The sequence below is a fragment of the Lepidochelys olivacea genome (genome assembly GCF_965140295.1).
Source record: "Lepidochelys olivacea isolate rLepOli2 genome assembly, chromosome: 15".
Taxonomy (NCBI): domain Eukaryota; kingdom Metazoa; phylum Chordata; order Testudines; family Cheloniidae; genus Lepidochelys; species Lepidochelys olivacea.
This window is the reverse complement of record NC_140425.1, coordinates 29,977,840-30,001,963: the sequence shown is the minus strand read 5'-3', so window position 1 is coordinate 30,001,963 and position 24,124 is coordinate 29,977,840. Positions and strand designations below refer to the sequence as shown.

At 40.0% G+C, this 24,124-nt stretch overlaps 1 protein-coding gene across 1 annotated transcript in view; it reads left to right on the top strand.

Annotated features, from left to right (window-relative positions):
- HECTD4 (HECT domain E3 ubiquitin protein ligase 4) overlaps positions 1-24,124 on the top strand; it is a 121,970-nt gene that overhangs the window by 21,629 nt on the left and 76,217 nt on the right. Inside the window, exons 2-11 of the mRNA XM_084649331.1 lie at positions 2,776-3,293; positions 6,637-6,726; positions 7,120-7,250; positions 10,317-10,425; positions 11,808-11,946; positions 13,573-13,743; positions 20,036-20,228; positions 21,888-22,049; positions 22,157-22,270; positions 23,941-24,081. Of these exons, the coding sequence (XP_084505457.1) occupies positions 2,776-3,293; positions 6,637-6,726; positions 7,120-7,250; positions 10,317-10,425; positions 11,808-11,946; positions 13,573-13,743; positions 20,036-20,228; positions 21,888-22,049; positions 22,157-22,270; positions 23,941-24,081 (1,768 nt within the window). The remainder of the gene's footprint in view (positions 1-2,775; positions 3,294-6,636; positions 6,727-7,119; positions 7,251-10,316; positions 10,426-11,807; positions 11,947-13,572; positions 13,744-20,035; positions 20,229-21,887; positions 22,050-22,156; positions 22,271-23,940; positions 24,082-24,124) is intronic.

Below are 24,124 nucleotides of genomic sequence, written 5' to 3'. Positions count from 1 at the left end.
CTTCCTAAAAATCAGAGGGGTAGCTGTGTTAGTCTGGATCTGTAAAAGTGGCAAAGACTCCTGTGGCACCTTATAGACAAACAGACGTATTGGAGCATAAGCTTTTGTGGGTGAATACCCACTTCGTTAGATGCGTGGCTGGAAATTTCCACTACATGAATCCGACGAAGTGAGTATTCACCCACGAAAGCTTATGCTCCAATACATCTGTTAGTTTATAAGGTGCCACAGGACTCTTTCCCACTCTTCCTAAAAATGTAACATTTGGGGGGAATTGTACTGTGACAGATTGTTGGACTGGGAGATCTGATGGTCCATGAGGAGATCTTTAAAGCCCTGCAGATCTGCGGATATTTACTTTAGTGGATCGGATGTGGATACAATTTTTGTATCTGCGCAGGGCTCTAGAGATCTTTCCCCTCATGAAGTTGGTCTTCTGAATTAAAAAGTTGGAGAGCTTTTGCTATACAGTATATGGCTTGGTATCATTGAGTTGCCCTACTGATCCCCCTTGTAAAGGTCTACGCTCAAAGCTGTTCCCATGTTGTTAAGGCTATCTGTGCTATATAATTTATTGGTTAGTATATAACGTTTTAACTGACCGAAGACAAGATGTTGAGTTTGGGCTGAAATTGAACTTTGATTTGAAAGTTCCACTCAATCAATCTAAACAGTTTGTCTTCTTTCACTTCCTTTCTTTTCTTCTTCCTCCTTGGTTTTCATTTCATATACATTAATAAGATAATGGAATAGTAATCTGTACTCCGGCATTCTCACTTTGAATCTCATGCTTTAGGTCCACTGAGTGAATAACTGTGTTTCAAAATAGATACAGACTTTGTTTATAGTCCAGAAAGGCTGGAGAGAGTTCTGAATCAATAGTGCTATACAGGAACTTATAGCTTAGCTAGGCACAATTACGTGTTTAAACCTCATCTGGCACACACTTTGAAGACGCTATTATTTTTGTAGAACAAAAAAGCAAAACATATTTGATCTAAAAAGATCAAACTAAATGACATAGTGTTTGTCACAGTATCAAAGGAGAACCTAAATAATAAGCAGGTAATGATTCTTTTGTGTTGCCTGTGACATTTGTCTCGCAAGCATTTAAAAAACAGACAGACAAAAAAAAACAAACACCCCAACAATATCTTAGGTGTTTAACCTTTGAGGGGAGTCACCTTTTCTTTGGAAGACCTACTGTTTAAAAATATTATGTTAGTTTTTAGAATTGGTCTTCATTAATTGTTCTTCCTCTTTGCTGCTGCTGTTTGTTACTTTCCATTTGAGAATTCATCCTAGTGAGTTGGAAGTAGAGAGCACTGTGCAGATACAAAATTTGTACCTGCATCCACTCCATGATCTGCAGACATGGTCTGTGGATATAAAGTGGGTATCCGCAGATTTGCAGGGCTCTAGTTACAAGCAACACATTTCCTGCATATAAAATTGTTTGACATTTTGGAACAAAATATTATAAAGTATGACAACCTCTAATACAGATTAATAGAGTATTCTACCACGGAGGAGAGCGAATTCACAAAGCTTAGCACTTTAGCAATTTAATATAAACAGTATTTATTGTAAATGTATTATTCAGTGTAACGTATAGTTTAGTTACTAACATTCTTAGACTGGAAATATTGATATACAAAATTTACTTGCTAATACTTAACCATTAAAATGTATCTTTACTAATGTAAATTCTGTAAGAATTTCATTCATTTTTTTAAATGAACGCTTTTATTAGTAAGGCTAAATCCTGCTCACTATATTCAGGTAAAGTAGTTTCACTGACTTCAGTAGGTTGACTCATGAAAATGGTGAATATGACATGTCCTGAAGTGATTTATCTATTCTTGTTCATCAAATTTATAAAATTTATCTTTATCTTCCTATTTTATATTCTGTATGCCTATCCTGTAACTTAAAAAACACAAAAGATAAAAGGACTGCCTGTTAATATAATCACCGCTGCTCTTAACCCTTTCTCTCCTCAATAGCATGAGTAAAGAGAGAAGACAATATGGGCTTTGCATCATTCCTGTGGGCTAATAAATCCAAGGACCTATCACAGAAAATGCTCTGCCAGCAGCTCCCTCTTATTTCTATTGAGGGCATGCCAGCTCAAGTGACTCTGCTGATCTCAGATGTGGTACCATGTCATATGAGGAAAAGAGATCTATTGTCTCTCATAGAAATAATGGTTTTCTGGCTTAGTACTTGGAAGAATTATCCAAACATTGCTTTCCATCAGGGTTACTTGATTTTGTTGTTCCCACTTTGTTTCACATTTTCTTTGTAAGTGCCAAGATAAAGGCACCATTCTCCTCTTAAAAACATGTAAGATGTATGTTTGGTGTGACAGCAACTATCAGGGAGGAAGAGAACATGATATAACTGCAAACATTTGAAGCAGATGTAACAGAATAATGGGATAAAAGTGAAATGAATAGCAGGAAAAAAACTTTGCAGTGGGAGGGAGCTGTTGAAGTTAGAAAATTGGGGGAAGCTCTATCACTTGAAATGTTCTAAAACTGGAGAAAGCGCTACAAAATGTGCTTCAGGGAATAAGTGTGCACTTTTTGAGGCATGGACTTAAGACTTGTTTTCTTTATAAAAATATTCTAACACCTTAGATTGGCATTATGTTTCAGTCTAATATTTAGAAGTTATGTTACATGTATTATGTTGGACTTTGCTTTTTTTAAAGCATTTCTAATAAAAGCAGACATGTTTGCACTAGTAAATGTGACCTTGTTCTCCTCTTAGATTCTAACATTTGAGACTAAGAATCCAACGGAACTAGCTGAGCGTTTGCGTTCTGTATGCGGAAACCAGAGCAATGCCTATGCCCGTCTGCTTGAATACCGTTTAAATGCTCTGCGAGGACTCTGGAATGCCCAGCGCCAGCTAGCCTTGGAAGAACAACATGAACGGGAAAATTCTGGGGATGAAGAAACATTGGCCTTGCTCAAGCGTCAGGGTTTGTTACAGCAACCTGAGCAGGCACCATTTACTTCACGAATGGGACTTCTATTGGTCTTTCCTCTCATTCAGTCTCAAAGTAGAACAGACCCTTCTCTCTGTAACATAACTGCTGAGGTACTGTTGAATTGCCTTCGAGATTGCCAACCTTTGAGTTTGACTAAGGAACCAGCTGACTGTCTTAATGGAATTGAATCTTTGCTCTGCTCCTGGTTGGAGGAAACATCTGCCTCAGGCCAACAGATTCCATATAAGCAAAAAGAGAATGCTGCTGCTGCCCTTGTTGCCTTGGCCTGTGCAAGGTAAGAAGAATCTATATTAGACACATGTCATGGTTGATGATGGTAGCATGTGTTTGTGCTAAAGAATGGCAGAAATTATAATGTGGTCATGCTGTGGAAAAGCTTTTCATTTTACACTAACCAGTAGTCTCTTCATATTAAAAATTGGTTGGAAAAGATTAAACCAATATGAGACTTAGGTCATGTGGAAGCAGAAATATTTAGGTTAGGACTGTCTCTTGTCTATGTGGTTTCCTTTACTGTGTTGAACTCCTCTGTAAGGATGGTTGACACAGGATACTAAACATTCTCTTCATCCTCTTTTAATAAATGGGGAAAGGTTTGTCTGACCTCTCCCTGTGCTCTGTGTCCCTGGTCCTGCAGCTTATTTGTCCTGGGCTTATATAGAGGTTGATGTACTGCAGGAGGTCTTTTTCATTCAATTGCCACTTTACATAGACAAGCCCTCAGAGGAAGTAGGTTGTGCTAATTCAGTTTTTCTTGGACAAAAAATGGTATAGGCTAAGACTTTCAAAATTAATCTTTGTTTGTGTGTGTGTGTGTGTGTGTGTTTGTTTTTTGTCGGTATCCTACTTCACTTTAAAGGCTCCTGATTTTTAGAGGACTGGTGTTTAGCAATTTCTGAAAATCATGACCCTCTAATGTACACCAAATCGCTTGTCACATCTGAAAATCTTGACATCAGTTTTTTAAATACTTCTGGGCTGAGATGTTATCTGCCAATTTTAACTGAATAAGGTGCAAAGGTAGAATTATAAACCCAAGAAATGTATGTTTTATAATGGAAACTAGCAAATGGTTAGAGAAGTGTTATCAGGTGATGTTGTAATAGGTTTCTTTATAAAGGCTACCTGTGGAAAAAGACTGATGTAGTTTGACCTACTGGCTTATAGGTAGACTGAATTTGAATACGAACACCATATTTTTTTACTATATCTTTCAAATTCCCTCTGCTTTGAATAATAGCCTTCTACATAAAGTGTATTTGGCCAGCTTTAGGAAGGATTAGCTGAGGTAAACTCATGATATTTTTTAAAAAATTACTTTGATCTGAACCGATTGATAAACTGGGCTCAAGCAAACAGTATGACTTTTAATAAGTCCAAATGTAAAATTATACATCTAGGAACAAAGAATGGGAGACTTTCTCCTGGGAAGCAGTGACTCTTAAAAAGACTTGAGGGCCATGGTGGAAAATCAGTTGAACATGAGCTCCTAGTGCGACATAGTGGCCAAAAAGGCTAATGTGATCCTCGGATGTATAAGTAGGAATCCTGAGTAGGAGTAGGAAGGTTATATTACCTCTATATTTGGCACTGATGCGACAACTACTGGAATACTGTTTTCCATTCTGGTGTCTGCAATTCAAGAAGCATGCGATAAATTGGAGCTGGTTCAGAGAAGAGCCACGAGGTGATTAAAAGATTGGAAAACTTGCCTTATAGTGATAGACTCCAGAAGCTCAATCTGTTTTGCTTAACCAAGAGAAGATTAAGGAGGTTGGGGAAGAGATTTGATTCCAGTCTAGAAGTACCTATATGGGGGAACAAAACTTTGAGAATGGGTTCTTCAGTCTAGTTGACAAAGTTATAATAAGTGCTGGGAGTTGAAGCTAGACAAATTCACACTAGAAATAAAGCACAATTAACCACTGGAACACCTTACCAAGGGTTATGGTGGATTCTGTATCACTGGCAATTTTAAAATCAAGACTGAATCTTTTTCTAAAAGATCTGCTGTAATTGAAACAAATTAATTCAGGGAATTCCTATGCAGGGTTACATAGGAGGTCAGATTAGAATACCACAGTAGTATCATCAGGGTTTATAATCTATTAGATGCATTAAATAAAATGTACGTGACAAATAACATAGCAACAATTGACCCCCAACTGGAGCAATCTGGCATATCTAAGTTATTATCAAAAGGCATTGATATTGTCTTTGTGAATTTAAATGGTTAAAAGAACCAAAATTAACTAGCATTGATTTGAAGATCATCTTCTTAGCTTGTCTTTGCAAAGTTATCTACATAATGCTACCTACAGTGTTATAAGAACAGGAGTACTTGTGGCACCTTAGAGACTACAGTGTCATAGTATTTCGAGTTTTGTGTTTACCTACAAAAGCTATGTACTCCTCCATGCATTGGGCACCATTTAGAAAGAAAGAGGCCTTTGAAAGGAGACTGCTATTGATAATCCTCTTTCAATTCTGGGTGCTTCATTTTCCTAAGGATATAAAAGCAATGGGATGAATATTGTTTTAAAAAACTGATAAAAATTCTTGGGGGGAAATAGAAATTGAGCATTTCAAAGAGGGAATGCCAAAAGACTGTCAACCATTAGAGGCTTTTTCCAGGGCGTAGCACTACTAAAGTTTTGTACAAAACTAATGTAATCTGCTTTCTTAGTTTCTATATGGACCTGCAAGTTAAACATTTTGTAGAAGCTACTAAAGAGAGCCCCTTCAGTTGGGGAAGAACCCATTATAAGAAAATTTTGGTAGTGGTCTAAACAATTAAGAGATCTACTGTTCAACTTCTTTGACAAACACTTGCAAGTGTCAGAGTAACAGCCGTGTTAGTCTGTATTCGCAAAAAGAAAAGGAGTACTTGTGGCACCTTAGAGACTAACCAATTTATTTGAGCATGAGCTTCCGTGAGCTACAGCTCACTTCATCGGATGCATACCAGCAGTTTCCACGGTATGCATCCGATGAAGTGAGCTGTAGCTCACGGAAGCTCATGCTCAAATAAATTGGTTAGTCTCTAAGGTGCCACAAGTACTCCTTTTCTACTTGCAAGTGTATACCCCAAGTTCTATTTCCTAGTCTTGAGATTTTTAAATTCCTGTTAAGGATAATCAATTGCGGAAAGTACTTGACTATCCCTTTGAAGCCTTCATTTGCAACACTTATAAACCAAATATAGTCCTTCAGGCTGCATAGACTTCATTATTGTTCTTAAATTATGAATAAAAAGAATCTGAGATGCTCTAAAGGTGATTCCCAGTTGCCCTACCTTGTATATTGTTTATGGAGCTGCCTGTGGCAGCTGATGCCCAAAATAAGAAGTGGATTCAGAGCTGGCAGTTAGATAACATCCTTCCTTCTGTCCCCTCTTTGTTTGTGTTACCCCAGAGTGGGGTGGAAATAATGCAGAAGAAGAATGCAAACAGGAAAGAAGTTGGCTTATTGAGAGTGAAAATATCATTGAGGTTTTATAACAAGTTGTCACTGGACATTGTGTCTTAAATGTCTGTTGTCCTTTGTTGCCTTGCCTACAAATTAGTGTATTTTCCATGAACAAAGACTTCTAACTCTTATTTTAATTATTTTCCTAGGGGATCACTGAAAACTTTTGTTCACACAGTCCATCTATTACAGAAACAGACAGACCTGGGATCCTTGCCTGTGGCTGATATATTGTACAGGTGGGTAATAACTTTTCTAGTTGTAGCTCTTTTGCATCAACCTTGAAAATGTGTAAATATTCAAGATAAAAGATCAGTCTCAAAATGTGATCCATCAACACATCCAAGACTTTATAGTTACTAAAATGAAAATTTGGAAGCCCTAGGAAAAATTGGAAATCTGGTTAATTGAGGAAGGATAATGATAAAAGGCTAATTCTCAAGGTATGTTAATTTTTTAAAAATTAAATGACTAAAGTTCCCTTAAAATGGCTTAGTTATGAACTGTAACATAGAGATAAGAAATTTCCGATTTGAAAAATATCTTTAATCTTAATTTTCAAGCTGGTTAATTGTTGCTTTTATTATTACTCTGAAAACATTTTCTTGCTCTGTATTCTTTTTGGTTTAAAGGTTGCTGCTTCTGGAAGGCGGGCCTGGATCTCCCTCCTGTTTGCTTGGGGGAAAACACATGGTATCTTGGGGGTTTGAAGATATGTTACCTGCACCTGATGCCAACAGTGGTTCCAGCTCTGAAAACAAAGGTGAAGAGTTTGTTTTATGACTATACTAACGTCACTTAAGAGGATCAGATATTTTTTTTGCATTGATAGTAGAGTGTTTGTTTTTTTCTATATCTAAAGCTTTAGAATTTGAGAAGTTTTTTCTTTCTGTTGGAAAGAGTATAAAAGCAGTCACGAGGCATAACAAAGAGAACACATGGGGCCATGTTTTTCAGAAGATAGCATAACTGGGCATCTGTAGGAACATGCAAGCACCTGTTATATCTGCAAACGCCCACTTTTGTGCAAGAAGATGGCTATGTAGGCACCCAGTTTTCCAAGTTGCATATTCAAAAACAGACTAATGGATATGGACTTAGTTTTACAGGCAGCCTGTTATTACTGGGTCATCTTTGTAAAATAGACCAGTAGTACACAATCATGTAAACTTGATGGAGATGGGCACATGAGTGGATAGTGCTTCCTTTAGTTGCTGGTTTGTTTGTTGGGGTTTTTTTTGAGTTGGGGGTTAACTGGAAGAAACGAGTCCACTTATATTAAAATTAATAAAGTTTTAGCTGGCTAAAGGGACGTTTTAAATCTGCATGTTCATGTAGTGCAATAGATTGTATCACTTTACTAAACACTAGCTATTGGCTTCAATGTATGGGTACAACTCAGTTACTGGTGAGGACTGAATGTCATTTTTAAACATGGCTAGTGATCTGGGGTATAAATTTAGGATACTATTGAGCAATATGCATAGCAAAACTCATTGATTTCAATGGGAATTTTGCACAAAGATTAAATTGAGGATAGTTTTTATAACAGAACTTTTTGTTTTTTGTCTAATGCATTATTGTCACATTTAGCATCTGTTAATGGGAAAGTGATTAACTTTAGGACTGCCAATGTTTCTGTCCTTTCTCTTCCTTACCCATCCTCCTCTGCTCTCACTTATCTCTTTCTGTGCCTCTCCTGTTCTTTGCTCTGTATTTCCTTGCCTGCGGCAATTCCCACCACTTCCCTAATTATGTTGCTATAAAGATAAGCAATGAAATAGTTAATGTTGGTGTTGAAGTGTCATCAGACTTCAGTTGACATATCAGTGAGATCACTGGAGATGAAAGGAATTCACACCTCTGAGTCATTGTGTCAGCTTGCCTACAGACTCAGGAAGACAAATATATTGGTTTACACTCTAAACCTTGTTTGGAAGCTTATGTTTGCAACCATGAGGACTAGGAAGTTACTTGTTCTGAAAAAAAAGAAAGCTTAGATTCTGTGATCTGAGTATGTAATAAGAAAAGGAGGACTTGTGGCACCTTAGAGACTAACCAATTTATTAGAGCATAAGCTTTCGTGAGCTACAGCTCACTTCCTCAGATGCATATCGTGGAAACTGCAGCAGGCTTTATATATACACAGAGAATATGAAACAATACCTATTCCCACCCCACTGTCCTGCTGGTAATAGCTTATCTAAAGTGATTTCCAGCACAAATCCAGGTTAAAACCTGGATTTGTGCTGGAAATCACTTTAGATAAGCTATTACCAGCAGGACAGTGGGGTGGGAATAGGTATTGTTTCATATTCTCTGTGTATATATAAAGCCTGCTGCAGTTTCCACGATATGCATCTGAGGAAGTGAGCTGTAGCTCACGAAAGCTTATGCTCTAATAAATTGGTTAGTCTCTAAGGTGCCACAAGTCCTCCTTTTCTTTTTGCGAATACAGACTAACACGGCTGCTACTCTGAAACCTGAGTATGTAATGTGAACTACCTAAATACATTAAGTGGGCTGGTTATTTGACATCCCTGCATTAATATTATATCTTGCGTGCCATACATGTATCATTGCAGCCAGATTTTTCCATTCTCCCCAACCACCCTCTTACCCCCATACCTTTTTTTGCTTGCTTGTTAGTTTTCTACTTCTGACGTAGATGAGTTAAAAGGTTTGGTAGAGATCTCATCCTCCTTGATCAAAGATCTTTCTCTCTCAATTAACAAAGATCTGAGAAACAAGCGTCTAGATGTAAGAGCAATACTGAGTTCCACTAGCATTTACTGGCACCAACACTTATATCTTAAATGCACTGGGTTAGATTTTTTTTCACACAGTTACAGATGGTATGTTAAGGTTACAGTAGTGGTCTTGAGCAGAAAAGCGTGCCATATTCATAAACCTTGGGTGTTATCTCCCTTTCCAGTATGCTGATGTGTGAGCAACAGTAGCCTCCTCTTGATACCCTAGAAACAGGAGTTAAATCCTTCTGTTCTTTTCAAGCAAAACCAAAGAAAATGGTCTTTTTGCTCCATTACAACCTTCAGAAAGTATTTAATAGAAAATTATGTTTAAAATGTATTGTAAGGAATAATTTTAGATTCTGGCAGTGAAGGTAAAGCATTTTCATCCGAAATGAGTCCTGTTGATGATGTCTTATTACTGAGCACGGTTAAATGCAGCGTTCTGACTTGCACCGTAGCCAGGCTTGAATAGTGTGCAGCCAGAAATGTGCAGGGGCTCTCTGATCCTGTCCTGAACTCTGAGCCAAAACACATGGCGGGTGTTAAGATTAGACCTTTAAACTCTGAGCCATGTTGCATAACAGCTAAGAAAGCAATACAGAGGTAGGGAACTTCTCAAGTGTATATCATCCATATCTGAGAAACCAGATCATTACTACCTGATGCCATTTTGCATACTTGATTGAGCAGCTGGGTGCATGTTACACTGTTCTCATTCAAGTTGCTTGGAAGCACTTCACATTGTTTGTATAATTTATTTCATATTTTAATATATGTACATTAGCAATCTGGGGAAATTGTAAATACACAGTTATGCATAACTGGGTACAGTCATGGTAGAGTGCCTGCTAAAATGGGGCATTGGTCCTTGACTGGTCATCTTAGAAGTGACTGTAATACAAATAATAATTTATATATAAGTATAAACTTTACCTCTTCTGACTAGAGAAGAAGAGGAGCTCTCATTGGTTTTCAGGCAGTGTCCTAAGAGCTGCAGTGACACATTCATTTTAGATAACCATTGTAGCTCTGCTGTCCGTAAAAGGTCTCCACTCAATGCTTCCTTCCTATTTCAGATGCAGACTTAGGGCGCTGTCTTGCAGCAGATGGACTTTATCTTTATACAACTAATTCAGTAGGCAGAGGAGTAAGCAAATTAGGATCTGGATTACACGGAACTTTACGGTAAGCCACAGTATTGTGATATTTCTGCCTTTGCAGATCTATTATCCTGTCTAGATAAATCTTTGTTGTCAGAGGACCTGATATGCATATGAAGCATCTAATATTTTGTTCACTAAATCATTTTTCAGTGATTCAGATTTAGTGATTTGATTTCCCCCCTTCTTATACTGAAAATTACTGCCGTTAAATATTTTCCTCATCTAACATGGCCCATATTTTGAGATGTTTTCCTTTACAGAATATTGTAGGCATAAATTTATTCTTCCCTGGGAGCAGTTGACTGTGGCAAGTGGGACAGCCTCTGTACCTAGGGAACGAGACTGACTGAGCGACACCAAGAAGCTTCTCTTTCTTCTCCCCTCCCCCCCCCCCCCCCCAGGGTCTCTGATATCCGTTGGCCAGATGGATCAAGGGGAGCTCACTCACCAACACTCAGCAGCTACCAGGATTTAACCTGTGTCAGGGACCACGTGGAGCTCTTTTGACTCTGTTCCAGTACCCCCACCCTGAGCTAGGCCTGGGAATCTGGCCTGACTGGTACTGTGAGACTAGCCAGTCACCCATTCGGGAGTCAGGAAGGAATTTTTTTCTCCCATGAGCCAATTGGCAGAGGACGAAGGAATTTTTCCTCTTCCTCACAGTACCTTCAAGCCACAGTAGGCTGAGTAAGAATACGCTTAGTACCTAAATGAGGTACTTGGTTGAGTTATGAATTCATTCATGAATTCAACTTGCGGCCCTTTTCCAGTGGAGTTGAAAGGATAAAATGAATGGTTCCCAGAGGTAAAAAACCTGGGATTTTGGTGGTGGCCTTGGGCTCATGGGATAGGGTGAGTCCCTCATGGGTTGAGGTCCTGTTCCTTCTGTACCCTCCATCCCCCTCGTGGAGGGGTGGGTGGTTGGACTCGGAATGAGCTGAGCCCTGAGGAGAGCCTACCCCGAGTTACTGTTTATACAGTGGGGTTACAGGGCTCCTACATTGGAATCAATGAAATGCCGGTATAGGAGAGTATCGATGATGGGCAGGTTGTGCCCCTTTCTTGCGTTTAAGTTTAGTAAAAGTTGCGACCTGCTGCTTAAAATCCATCCATCTCATTTCACCACCATGTCCGCATCAAACCTTGGTAGTTAAGAATTTATATCTCCTACGTTACAAATTTCAGTCCTGTGCAATTCACAATACAAATTATTAGCACAGATGTGACTTGTTCTCTCTTCATTCTTTCCTTGCTTATGATTCTTGAATCTTCAGAGTCTTCACATGCTTAAAACCACTATGTTAAATAGATGCATGGATTTGTAGCTAGGTTCAAATAAAGCTCAAGAAATGTTTGAAAAGGTGCAGCGTATTTAAAGGTTGTAATGTCTTGCTTTTTCCCCAGAGGCTTTGTATACTGTCGTAATGAGGAGTTGGAGACTGGATGGGTTGCTTTTGGCAATGGCAAACTTCTTCATCGGCCTGTCTCTTTTGATAATAAGCCTCACTCCCTTTTCCAGGTCATTGACCAGAATACCCTTCAGGTAAAAAACAAAACAAAAAACAACCTACCAAAACCCTCATGTCTTTATTTCATAATATAGTAAGGAAATATTCTTAAATTATCAAAAATAATAATACTGATGTACTTTCAGCAAAATTTCTAATTTAAATGTAATTAGTTCTCTTGTGCTGGGAGTTTGCTTTTTCCCTTCATGAAACTGCTTCTGCAGATCCCCACTGATAGAGTTGCATGTCTGTGACAAAGTGGGAATGTTCTTAATGTTTTCTCTGAATACTGTGTGTGTGCCTCAGTTTCCCCTATGCAGTTCTTAAGTATCCAGGTGGTGGGATAAGGGTGTGTGATTGTGGCAGAGCCCTAGATGGCCAGTGTGATGGTGTCTGCACATAGAATGGCCGACACCCTGTGTTCTGGGAACTGATGGCCTGGGCCCCTCCTCTGCAAAGGTGCCAGCTGAAGGTGTTGGAGAACAAAGAGATCAGGTGGCCTCCTGGCCCGGGAAAGAGACAGAGGAGAGGAGGGGCTGGAGAGTTTTAGTTTGGAGCTGGCTGGGGAAATGGGGGGAGGCTCAGATGGGGCTCTGGTCTCCCTGCCTCCCAAGACGGACCTGACTGAGGGATCCTGTTCTCTGTACCTACAAGCTCTGTTTTAGACCATGTTCCTGTCATCTAATAAACCTTGTGTTTTACTGGCTGGCTGAGAGTCGCGTCTGACTGTGGAATTGGGTGCATGACCCACTGGCTTCCCCAGGAGCCCCACCTGTGCGCACTCACTGTGGGAAGCGCACGGTGTGGACAGGGATGCTGAATGCTCCGAGGTCAGCCCCAGGAAGGTCGAAGTTGTGTAAGCTTCTTGCCCTGGGGAGAGGAGGCTTCCCCAGAGTCCTGACTGGCTTTGTATGGAGTAGTTCCAGAGCATCGCCCGGTGACTCCGTGACAATGTCATGCCTCACAAACCATCTTACAAGTTACATTGTGTTACAGTGTTTATGCGCACACATCGCAAATTAATAGTATTTTAAAACAAAGCACAATGATCTTTATCTTTAAACCAAATCTATTTAGAGCCCCCGATGCCTCCATTTTTCTTAGTACAAAAATGGTTGGCACCTTCACTTCTTGCTATAATTGTGTTTTGCAGACGAGCAACTATCCCTCTTGACAATGTTTTTCCATTGTGGTTTAAAGAAGTTTCACTGAAGAATAAGGAGTAAGGCTGTTTGTCTGTTTCCAGCCATATACAATGTTTCCTCAAATTAAGTGTTTGGATTCCTCATTAAATGAGTTTCCTTCCAGAATTTTGAGCAGAGATTTCAGTAAAGTAGGGTAAAGCTGATAACTATATTAATATTTACATTTTTCTAATGGTACTACATACATTTTTCAGCAGTTTGAAACCATGATCTTTTGTCTATTTTTAGATGGATAACTCTGTCTTGCTAGCATAGAATTTGTTAGTGTACAATACATCTATTTAGCAAACTGCATTCTCTCTCAAATCATAGCAAATTATAACTAGATAAGTAAGCATAATGAGCCTTGCTCAAGAATAACTAAAAAAAACTCACTTTTTAAATTAATAGTCTGAAGAACAGCTTCAAAATGTGAACTGGACTCTCCTTCTTTCTTGCTTTCCTACTGATCTCTAGGTATGTCACGTACTCCCCATGCCAGTAAATCACTTCCCAGTTGGCAGTACTATGACCACAGTACATCTTTCTTCAGATGGTACCTATTTCTACTGGATCTGGTCTCCTGCAAGCCTGAATGAAAAAACACCAAAGGGACACTCTGTCTTTATGGATATTTTTGAACTTGTAGTAAGTGTATTTTCAATTACATTAGCAATTTGTGTGTTTATTTGTAGCAGACTTAGTTTAGTGACATGAATAACACTTCTTAAAATAGTAACATTTAATAAAGTTACTGGATATGTTAATTGTTCATTTGAGTGCTAGTACGTAACTTCAGGAATGCAGTTAAAACATTACAAGCAGTTGACATAGTGTTTAACAGGATGAAAAGCCGTACTATAAAATCTGCACTTCCAAGGGACATTCCAGTATTGCAGGCTTGCTTGTAACATGTGGTGTTAGTGTGAAATATATTATAGCATCATTATTACTCTGTTTCATACCGAAACAGTAATTTTAGTGTAAGTGCCTCATACTAAGTGGAGATTGCTTACTCTGTATTATTGTTTTCTATTAAAATGATCTTATTGAATTTTAAGTTGTGTATGTAAGGCTAAAAAAGTGCACTTTATCACTCAAGTCTATAAATTTTGTACTGATTTTTTTTTTTATTTAAATTTTGGAGCTATATATGACAACAGTTTGAATTCCTTTCCTCTCAACAGCTCCTATACATCTTTGGTTGATTCTCTTGAGGTGCCAAAGAAATGTTAAAAATGTAATACTCAGGTTTAAACCTTGCATGTAATTGCTGATATTTATTTAAATGACAGTCTCCAGCAGTTTAAACAACTTCAGTCCTATAGAAGTTGAAACCACATCAATTTATTAATTTTTTTTTTGGCATTGGTACAACTCTTAGCCCTGGTCTACACTAGGAGTTGAGGTCGAATTTAGCAGCGTTAAATCGATTTAACCCTGCACCCGTCCACACGACGAAGCCCTTTTTTCGACTTAAAGGGCTCTTAAAATCCATTTCCTTTCTCCGCCCCCGACAAGGGGATTAGCGCTGAAATCGGCCTTGCTGGGTCGAATTTGAGGTACTGTGGATGCAATTTAGACGGTACTGGCCTCTGGGAGCTATCCCAGAGTGCTCCATTGTGACCGTTCTGGACAGCATTCTCAACTCAGATGCACTGGCCAGGTAGACAGGAAAAGGCCCGTGAACTTTTGAATTTCATTTCCTGTTCGGCCAGCGTGGCAAGCTGCAGGTGAGTGCAGAGCTCATCAGCAGAGGTGACCGTGCAGAGCTCATCAGCACTCATCAGCAGAGGTGACTGTGCAGCGCTCATCAGCAGAGGTGACCATGACGGAGTCCCAGAATCGCAAAAGAGCTCCAGCATGGACTGAACGGGAGGTACGGGATCTGATCACTGTATGGGGAGAGGAATCCATGCTATCAGAACTCCATTCCAATTTTCGAAATGCCAAAACATTTGTCAAAATCTCCTAGGGCATGAAGGACAGAGACCATAACAGGGACCCGAAGCAGTGCCGCGTGAAACTTAAGGAGCTGAGGCAAGCCTACCAGAAAACCAGAGAGGCAAACGGCCGCTCCAGGTCAGAGCCCAAAACATGCCGCTTCTATGATGAGCTGCATGCCATTTTAGGGGGTTCAGCCACCACTACCCCAGCCGTGTTGTTTGACTCCTTCAATGGAGATGGAGGCAACACGGAAGCAGGTTTTGGGGATGAGGAAGATGATGATGACGATGATGAGGTTGTAGATAGCTCACAGCAAGCAAGCAGAGAAACCGGTTTTCCCGACAGCCAGGAACTGTTTCTCACCCTGGACCTGGAGCCAGTACCCCCCGAACCCACCCAAGGTTGCCTCCCAGACCCGCCAGGCAGAGAAGGGACCTCTGGTGAGTGTACCTTTTTAAATAGTATACATGGTTTAAAAGCAAGCGTGTTTAAAGATTAATTTACCCTGGCATTCGCGGCCTGTACAGCTACTGGAAAAGTCTGTTAATGTGTCTGTGGATGGAGCGGAAATCCTCCAGGGACATCTCCATAAATTTCTCCTGGATGTACTCCCAAAGCCTTTGCAAAAGGTTTCTGGGGAGGGCAGCCTTAGTCCGTCCACCATGGTAGGACACTTTACCACGCCAGGCCAGTAGCACGTAGTTGGGAATCATTGCAGAACAAAGCATTGCAGTGTATGTTTGCGGGCATTCAAACAACATCTGTTCTTTATCTCTCTGTTATCCTCAGGAGAGTGATATCATTCATGGTCACCTGGTTGAAATAGGGTGCTTTTCTTAAGGGGACATTCAGAGGTGCCCGTCCCTGCTGGGCTGTTTGCCTGTGGCTGAACAGAAATGTTCCCCGCTGTTAGCCACGGGGAGGGGGGAGGGGCTAGCCACGCGCTGGGGGGAGGCAAAATGCGACCTTGTAATGAAAGCACATGTGCTATGTATGTAATGTTAACAGGAAGGTTTACCGTAAAAGAGTGTAGCCATTGTTCTATAAAATGTGGCTTTTTAAAAACCACTGTCCCTTTTTTTTTCTCCACCAGCTGCATGTGTTTCAAGGATCACAGGATCTTCTCCTTCCCAGAGGCTAGCGAAGATTAGAAGGTGAAAAAAATGCACTCGTGATGAAATGTTCTCTGAGCTCATGCTGTCCTCCCACACTGACAGAGCACAGACGAATGCATGGAGGCAGACAATGTCAGAGTGCAGGAAAGCACAAAATGACTGGGAGGAGAGGTGGCGGGCTGAAGAGAGTAAGTGGCAGGCTGAAGAGAGGGCTGAAGCTGAAAGGTGGCGGCAGCATGATGAGAGGATGCAGGATTCAAGGCTGAGGCTGCTGGAGGATCAAACCAATATGTTCCAGTGTATGATTGAGCTGCAGGAAAGGCAGCAGGAGCACAGACCGCCGCTACAGCCCCTGTGTAACCAACCGCCCTCCTCCCCAAGTTCCATGGCCTCCTCACCCAGACGCCCAAGAATGTGGTGGGGAGGCCTCCGGCAACCCGGCCACTCCACCCCAGAGGATTGCCCAAGCAACTGAAGGCTGGCATTCAATAAGTTTTAAAGTTTTAAACTTTTAAAGTGCTGGGTGGCCTTGTCCTTCCCTCCTCCACCACCCCTCCTGGTGCTTCTCTCCTCCACCACCCCTCCTGGGCTACCTTGGTAGTTATCCCCCTATTTGTGTGATGAATGAATAAAGAATGCATGAATGTGAAGCAACAATGACTTTATTGCCTCTGCAAGTGGTGATCGAAGGGAGTGGGGAGGGTGGTTAGCTTACAGGGAAGTAGAGTGAACCAAGGGGTGGGGGGTTTCATCAAGGAGAAACAAACAGAACTTTCATACCGTACCCTGTCCAGTCATGAAATTTGGTTTTCAAAGCTTCTCTGATGCGCACCGCGCCCTCCTATGCTCTTCTAAACGCCCTGGTGTCTGGCTGTGCATAATCAGCGGCCAGGCGATTTGCCTCAACCTCCCACCCAGCCGTAAACATCTCCCCCTTACTCTCACAGATATTGTGGAGCGCAAAGCAAGCAGTAATAACAGTGGGAATATTGGTTTCGCTGAGGTCTAACCGAGTCAGTAAACTGCGCCAGCGTGCTTTTAAACGTCCAAATGCACATTCTACCACCATTCTGCACTTGCTCAGCCTTTAGCTGAACAGCTCCTGACTACTGTCCAGGCTGCCTGTGTATGGCTTCAGGAGCCCTGGCATTAAGGGATAGGCTGGGTCCCCAAGGATAACTATAGGCATTTCAACATCCCCAACAGTTATTTTCTGGTCTGGGAATAAAGTCCCATCCTGCAGCTTTTGAAACAGACCAGAGTTCCTGAAGATGCAAGCGTCATGTACCTTTCCCGGCCATCCCACGTTGATGTTGGTGAAACATCCCTTGTGATCCACCAGTGCTTGCAGCACTATTGAAAAGTACCCCTTGAGGTTTATGTACTCGCCGGCTTGGTGCTTCGGTGCCAAGATAGGGATATGGGTTCTGTCTATGGCTCCACCACAGTTAAGGAATCCCATTGCAGCAAAGCCATCCACTATGATCCGCACATTTCCCAGGGTCACTACCCTTGATATCAGCAGATCTTTGATTGCGTTGGCTACTTGCATCACAGCAGCCCCCACAGTAGATTTGTCTGCCGTTGCTCTGACAGAGGGAGGGGGCGACTGACAACATGGCTTACGGGGTTGGCTTACAGGGAATTAAAATCAACAGAGGGGATGGCTTTACATCAAGGAGAAACAAACAACTGTCACACAGAATGGCCCCCTCAAGGATTGAACTCAAAACCTTGGGTTTAGCAGGCCAATGCTCAACCCACTGAGCTATCACTCCCCCAGCTATTTCAGGCAGGACTGAATCTCCATTAAACTTTTCAAGGTGCCCTTGACAGACCTCACTGAAATGATTGTTGGCTGTTGATTTCATGGAGGGAGGGAGGGGGAGCAAATGAATACAAAACAAATCTGGTGTATTGCTTGTTTTGATCCACTCTATCTATCTTTTACATCTTTGGCTGGCAGCAGACGGTGCAGTAGGACTGCTAGCCATCCTCATCTCCTGGCTGCTCACTGTAAGATGGTACAGTAGGACTGCCGGCAGGGCTAAAGAGAATGACCTGGTCGAGTCACTCGTATTTTAGTCCCTGCGCCCATGTCTGCCCAGGCGCTCCTGACCGACCTTACCGAGGCAGCCAGGAGCACCTCGGACATGATGATGGTGGTTATCAGGCCTATTGCACCATCTGCTGCCACAAGGCAATGGGTTGCTTCTGTGTAGCAATGCAGTACCGCGTCTGCCAGCACTCAGGAGACGTACGGTGACAGTGAGCTGAGCGGGCTCCATGCTTGCTGTGGTATGGCGTCTGCACAGGTAACTCAGGAAAAAAGGCACGAAACGATTGTCTGCCATTGCTTTCACGGAGGGAGGGAGGGCGGGCCTGACGACATGTATCCAGAATCACCCGCGACAATGTTTTTGCCCCATTAGGCATTGGGATCTCAACCCAGAATTCCAATGGGCTGCAGAGACTGCGGGAATTGTGGGATAGCTACCCACAGTGCAATGCGCTAGTCTCGGTACTGTGGAAGCACTCCGCCGAGTTAATGCACTTCGAGCATTTTGTGTGCGGGGACACACAATTGACTCTATAAAAACAACTTCTAAAAAACCGACTTCTATAAAATTGACCTAATTTCATAGTGTAGACATACCCTTAGTATTGTCAGTACCAATAGACTTGTGCAGTGGGTATATTGGAAGCGGTATAAATAGAATTGATGAGCAAGAATCGGAAATGTAGGACTGAAAATCACCTCAATAGGTCATCTAGTCCAGTCCTCTGCACTTAGGCAGGACTAAGTATTATCTAGATATGATACAGCTGTGGGCAATAGTGCAGGTTCTAACTCCCTAACTTGCAGCAGACTCCCACTGTACTGGCCCCCTGAACTATTATTCTCCAATTTGCATGGAATCTTAAGAAGGAGTTAAGGACTTAAAAATAAATCTAATTTGGCAAACATATAAAGGTGAAGGGTCTTCCCATTAAGGTAAGGGATTCTCCAATTCATTTCCTTTGTGTATTGCTAGAAAAAATGAGTTTCAGTTTCTGAACGACCTCCAGTTGCTTCCCTTCAGAATGTGAGCACTCTGGGCTGGTGTTTCTGGCCTTGGTACTCTGTTAGGAATGTCTTTTGCAGGGGAATCACTTTAGAAAAAGCCTTCATTCATTCCTGTTGACAACTCAGCCACTGTCTGACTTTTTGTGGCATTACTAGTTAAAATACTCAATTTATTAAATTTCTGATCAACATAACTGTGCTGGTAAAAATATTTAGTGTAGGTTAGGGGTGTGCTTTAAAAAAAAAAAAGACATAGCTATATCCGTGCTTATGCTAATGTAACTTACACTGGTATTCAGAGAACAGATATATTAGTATAACTATACTGGTAAAATCTTCTTAGGTTAGACATGGCCTAGAACTTTCCCAGAACTGCATTATGTAGGGAAAATCTTCCGTTCAGTTTTTCAGCTAATGTGTGACTTAGACTTTTACAAAACTTACTCATAAAAATTTATTTTTATTTTAGTATATTATATTTGTTATAGTTAAAAATCTAACTACTGGATTTTATATAATAACTTTAATTTTATTTCTGGAAAGTTATTTATGACAACTGGACTACTACTTTTCTATTTTCCAAAGTAAAAAATGTCTAAAGATGATCAGTCATGATATGATTTTGGCCATGATATTATAATCTATATTTCTAGGTATTTTAGTCACATCATTCACCATGGTGTCAGATTTCCTTGCATACATCTGGATCTGGTTTTTGCTTCTCTTCTCATTTTGTGAGCATGGAGGAATAAAATCCTCAATCTGTTAGGGACTTAAATATCTAAGGATCTTTTTTTTTTCATTTGCATAGGTAGAAAATGATATATGTATAGCAAACCCTCTACAGGAGCGCATTATTCTAATGAGAAAAGAGGGAGAATCTGCAAAGAGTATAAATGAGATGCTTCTGAGTAGGCTTTCAAGGTACAGAGCCTCCCCGTCAGCAACACTGGCTGCTCTAACTGGCTCTACAATTTCCAATACATTGAAAGAGGACCAAGCAGGTCAGAAGAGTTCTCTTCTTCTTTACAATAATTTTTCACTTTTGTTTGCAGTGATGCATATTTACAAAATTATTTCTCTAGCTGTAGAATTCTGAAAATCCTACATACCTGTACATATAGTGTCTTTAAGTTTAGGCTCTTTACACTGACATCATATACATTACTTTTACGAATTTCTTAGGATTTATTAAAATTCTTAAAGTTGTGTGAATTTGTTGTAAAGATCATTGCTTTTGGAATACCTCATGCAAATACATACTTCAGTACAAGTGCTTAACACTCAAAGTTCTAATAGCAAAATAACAGTTCATATTCATGTAAAATACACTGCTGCAAGGGAAAAAAATTGATCATGCAAAAACTGTAGCTGTGGTAAACACAGCACCCTTTTGTTGCTACTTTATGGTTCAGTTCTGCCACCCTTACTCTGACTGATAGTCCCATAGCTTTCAATGGGACTATTTCAAGAGTTACTCCTGGGGGAATTCTGTGCTTCTGCATGTGTGCATAATTAATGAGCCAGGTAATGCCTCTTCATTATTGGTGAAATAGCAAATATGTGTGACATGGTTATTGGTATACTGATTGTTTATATATTACAGTATTACTATTCTTTATGACTTTATTGAAACTACTATATTAGTTTCACTTTAGTTTAGACAGGGTGTTTGAGTAGTGTACTGATCACTTTCTTTGCATTCTGGGGATTTTTTTAAAGTTCCTTTTCTGGACAAACTTTCTACGTGTATGTCTTGAATAGTTCTCTTCCTTTCTTCAAATATGCATTAAATAACCTGGAACCCTGGCTTCACTGACTAGTGATGAGATTACTGTATGCATATGGATTTTAAAATATCTCATGTATCCAGTTACATGTTGTTTATAAGTTCCTAAATTAAGAAAATACTCTAACCAGTGGAATGTATATTTACACCACTGCAAATATTTTCCTAGTGTTTTTGCACATACCCTTTAGATTGTTACAGGGAGTGGAAAGAGGTATAATGGAGATCTTGAAAAAACTTTGTTGCCTAGTAGTGAATAGGAGTGCTTCAGAAAATAAAATATGGGTTCCTCTTGAACAGTCAGTATTCAGAGCAGTGTTGATCAGCTTTGGCTGGAGGCTAGATCACCATGATTTAATGGATATGGGACAGGGTAGGGGGATTTCAAGGGATTAAAAAGTGGTAGTGAATCCTAGAGGGCCTCTTGTCTTAAAACTCCTTGGGCTTTAAAATGTTGCTTGTGATATTTTGCCATCTTAGACATCCTTAGGGCAGATTTTTGTTTGCTTCTCTGTATTTTATACTTTCTATTAGCTTTTAGATTTTTTTCTGATGTTTTTGTTGTCGTCATTATGGAAACTAGGGCTTCTTATTTGTATTCATATTTAAAGATTGTTTTATTCAAATTATATTTTAAAATGCCACTGACACCGTGCATGCCCTCTGAGGAATTATCTCCTAATGAGGGGGGGAATCTTTAGAGTCCACTGGCCAGCCCCACAAGTAACTTCCAAAAGCTGCAAAAATGTTAGATTTATCAGTATTTCTGATGGATTTATTTAAACTCCAAAATATATTGTATTTAGGACTTCTGTCTTGCTTGCTCTCTATATCTTACTAATTGTTTGATTCATTGCTTTATTTAACATTTCAGCTGCTAACACTAGTTGTGGGCTACCACTAAAAATGTTACGAAAGACTCCAATGTACACATGTGGAACATATTTGGTGATGTTGGTCCCACCTCCAGGTGGGTCAGGCAGCTCTGCGACACGATCACTGTTTGGTGGGACAAGTGGTTTGTCATCTTTGAAAAGTAAGTTGTTGGCTTTTTTGTTATCTTTACAGCAGATTTCAGAGACTCTCTTTTTTATCATATTTTAAACTGTTGAGAAATTAATTTGAGATTTATTTTTTTTAAAGTTCTTGCTTCTAGCTTGGTATACAATATTTCAGATGGGCAGTTCACAAGCCGAGCGGATCTCATTGATGCCGCAGGAAGTTCGCTTGGACGTGGTGCCCTAATACCAGGACTTGGTAAGAAATACATTTATTTTTAGGGACATTCAGTGTTAGAGATAGCAATCTCTATTTTCTAAATTATTTCTTTCAATTTACAGTAACTTCCACTTTCTTTTGTAAAATTAAATAAATAAAATTACAACTTAGAAAATGTGATGTGAAAATTCTAAAGAGAGGTTTTTTCCTAGTTTCTTATGCTTTGGTTTGCAAATTTTGAAGGTGCACTCTCTCTTCTAGAGAGTGAGAAGAGGTATTTACCCTAGGTGGAGAGAACTTGGAAGATTTTTTAAATATCCTTTGTATTACAAACTCTTAAAAGAAAGAGTCAGTGTTTAGAGGATTTGAACTTTCCTATCTTCACTTTAAAAAATAAATGTATTAACCAGGAAGATTTCTGCTTATATTTTTTTATTTCCCTGTGACTTTGGTTTTCACAGCTTCACTTGCATTTGCATTCTGGACTTGGATTACTTCTGCCAGCTCAATAGTCAGAATGATACAAAATAGAATAGGAATAAATTGTTAAACACCAGCTACGCTAGGTACCAACAGGGTTTTAAACAATGCTTAATTAAAATGTTAACTAGGATCTATATAGGACTCGCGTTGACAAGGATCAAAGGTATAATTTTTTTAAATGTTCGCTAAAATACTTTGGCCAACATGTTTTGAAACTCTAGCGCAGACAGGGCTAGGAGTATTTTAACATGCTAATCAATCAAGCTGAAGGTTCACCTCAATCCGCTTAATGTCTGTCACAATACTACTAGTCCAGTCTACCCTTGAGTTTTGAAATGTGCTTAAATATCTTCTATCCTAGTCTAGACAGGCCTATAGAAGAATTTTCTGCAATCTCATGCAGTGGGGATAGTGCCAAGTTCATACTTTTCCTCTCTCTCCTTCTTATAATTTCTCAAGATCCAGCTATGACGCTCTCACGCCATTCTTGTTTTTTCAGTCTATTGTGCCCACTTGTAGGCTCCTCAGGGAAGATGTCTATTTGCTTACCACTCTTCACCAGTTGCACAGCACCATACATGCCACCAGCTCTATAAATAATCTGCCAAAATGGTAACAGCAAGGCTATTAAATTCAAAACAAATGCAATTAAGTATGAATAGAGATAGCTAAAGTATTTGAAACTGCTTTACCAATTTTTCTTGAACAGCAGCATAAGCAAGGGGTAAAAATTTTGAGGTCCGTGGTAACTTTTAAAAATCTTGAATGACATAACCACCTCCTCCCCATGTCCGTCACGAAGTACGGTAATTTTGTCAAGTGTCCGTTGCGCAACATGGTGGTGCCAACCCCTGAGCATAAGATGCTAGCCCCAGCATTTCAGCCAGATGACTAATTGGTAGCAAGCAATTTGAGTGATAAGGACACTGAGGAATACTAAATATAGCACTTAAGGCATTTATTTGTTGGCGCGTGAGGGGTTTGCACTAACCACATTAAGAAATTTGCTTTAAAAGACTGTTATTCTTAACCCTTATCCTTAAGCACCTTGATGTGTCACATAATGTAATTGAGTTAACTTTAGAAAACACATTAAATCCACATCTGATATAGCAATGTTTGAATTGCTTTCCAAGAAAAAAATTCTAATAGAAAATACTATCATCAGACAACTTTTTAATAAATAAAAACTATATTGACTCTTTTTTTGTATATTCTCTCTTCAGGTGCATGTTATGATACTATGAATAACATGATATGGACGTGCTCTAATGACTATATTGATCAGTGGTGTAATCCTGGAAACCAAGCATTCCATTATGTCTGTCAGAGGCTGGGAGTTAGTCATATCATCACAGAGCCCAGAGGTGAGCATATAGTCAGCATTTTGTATAAGTGTAAGTAAAATAT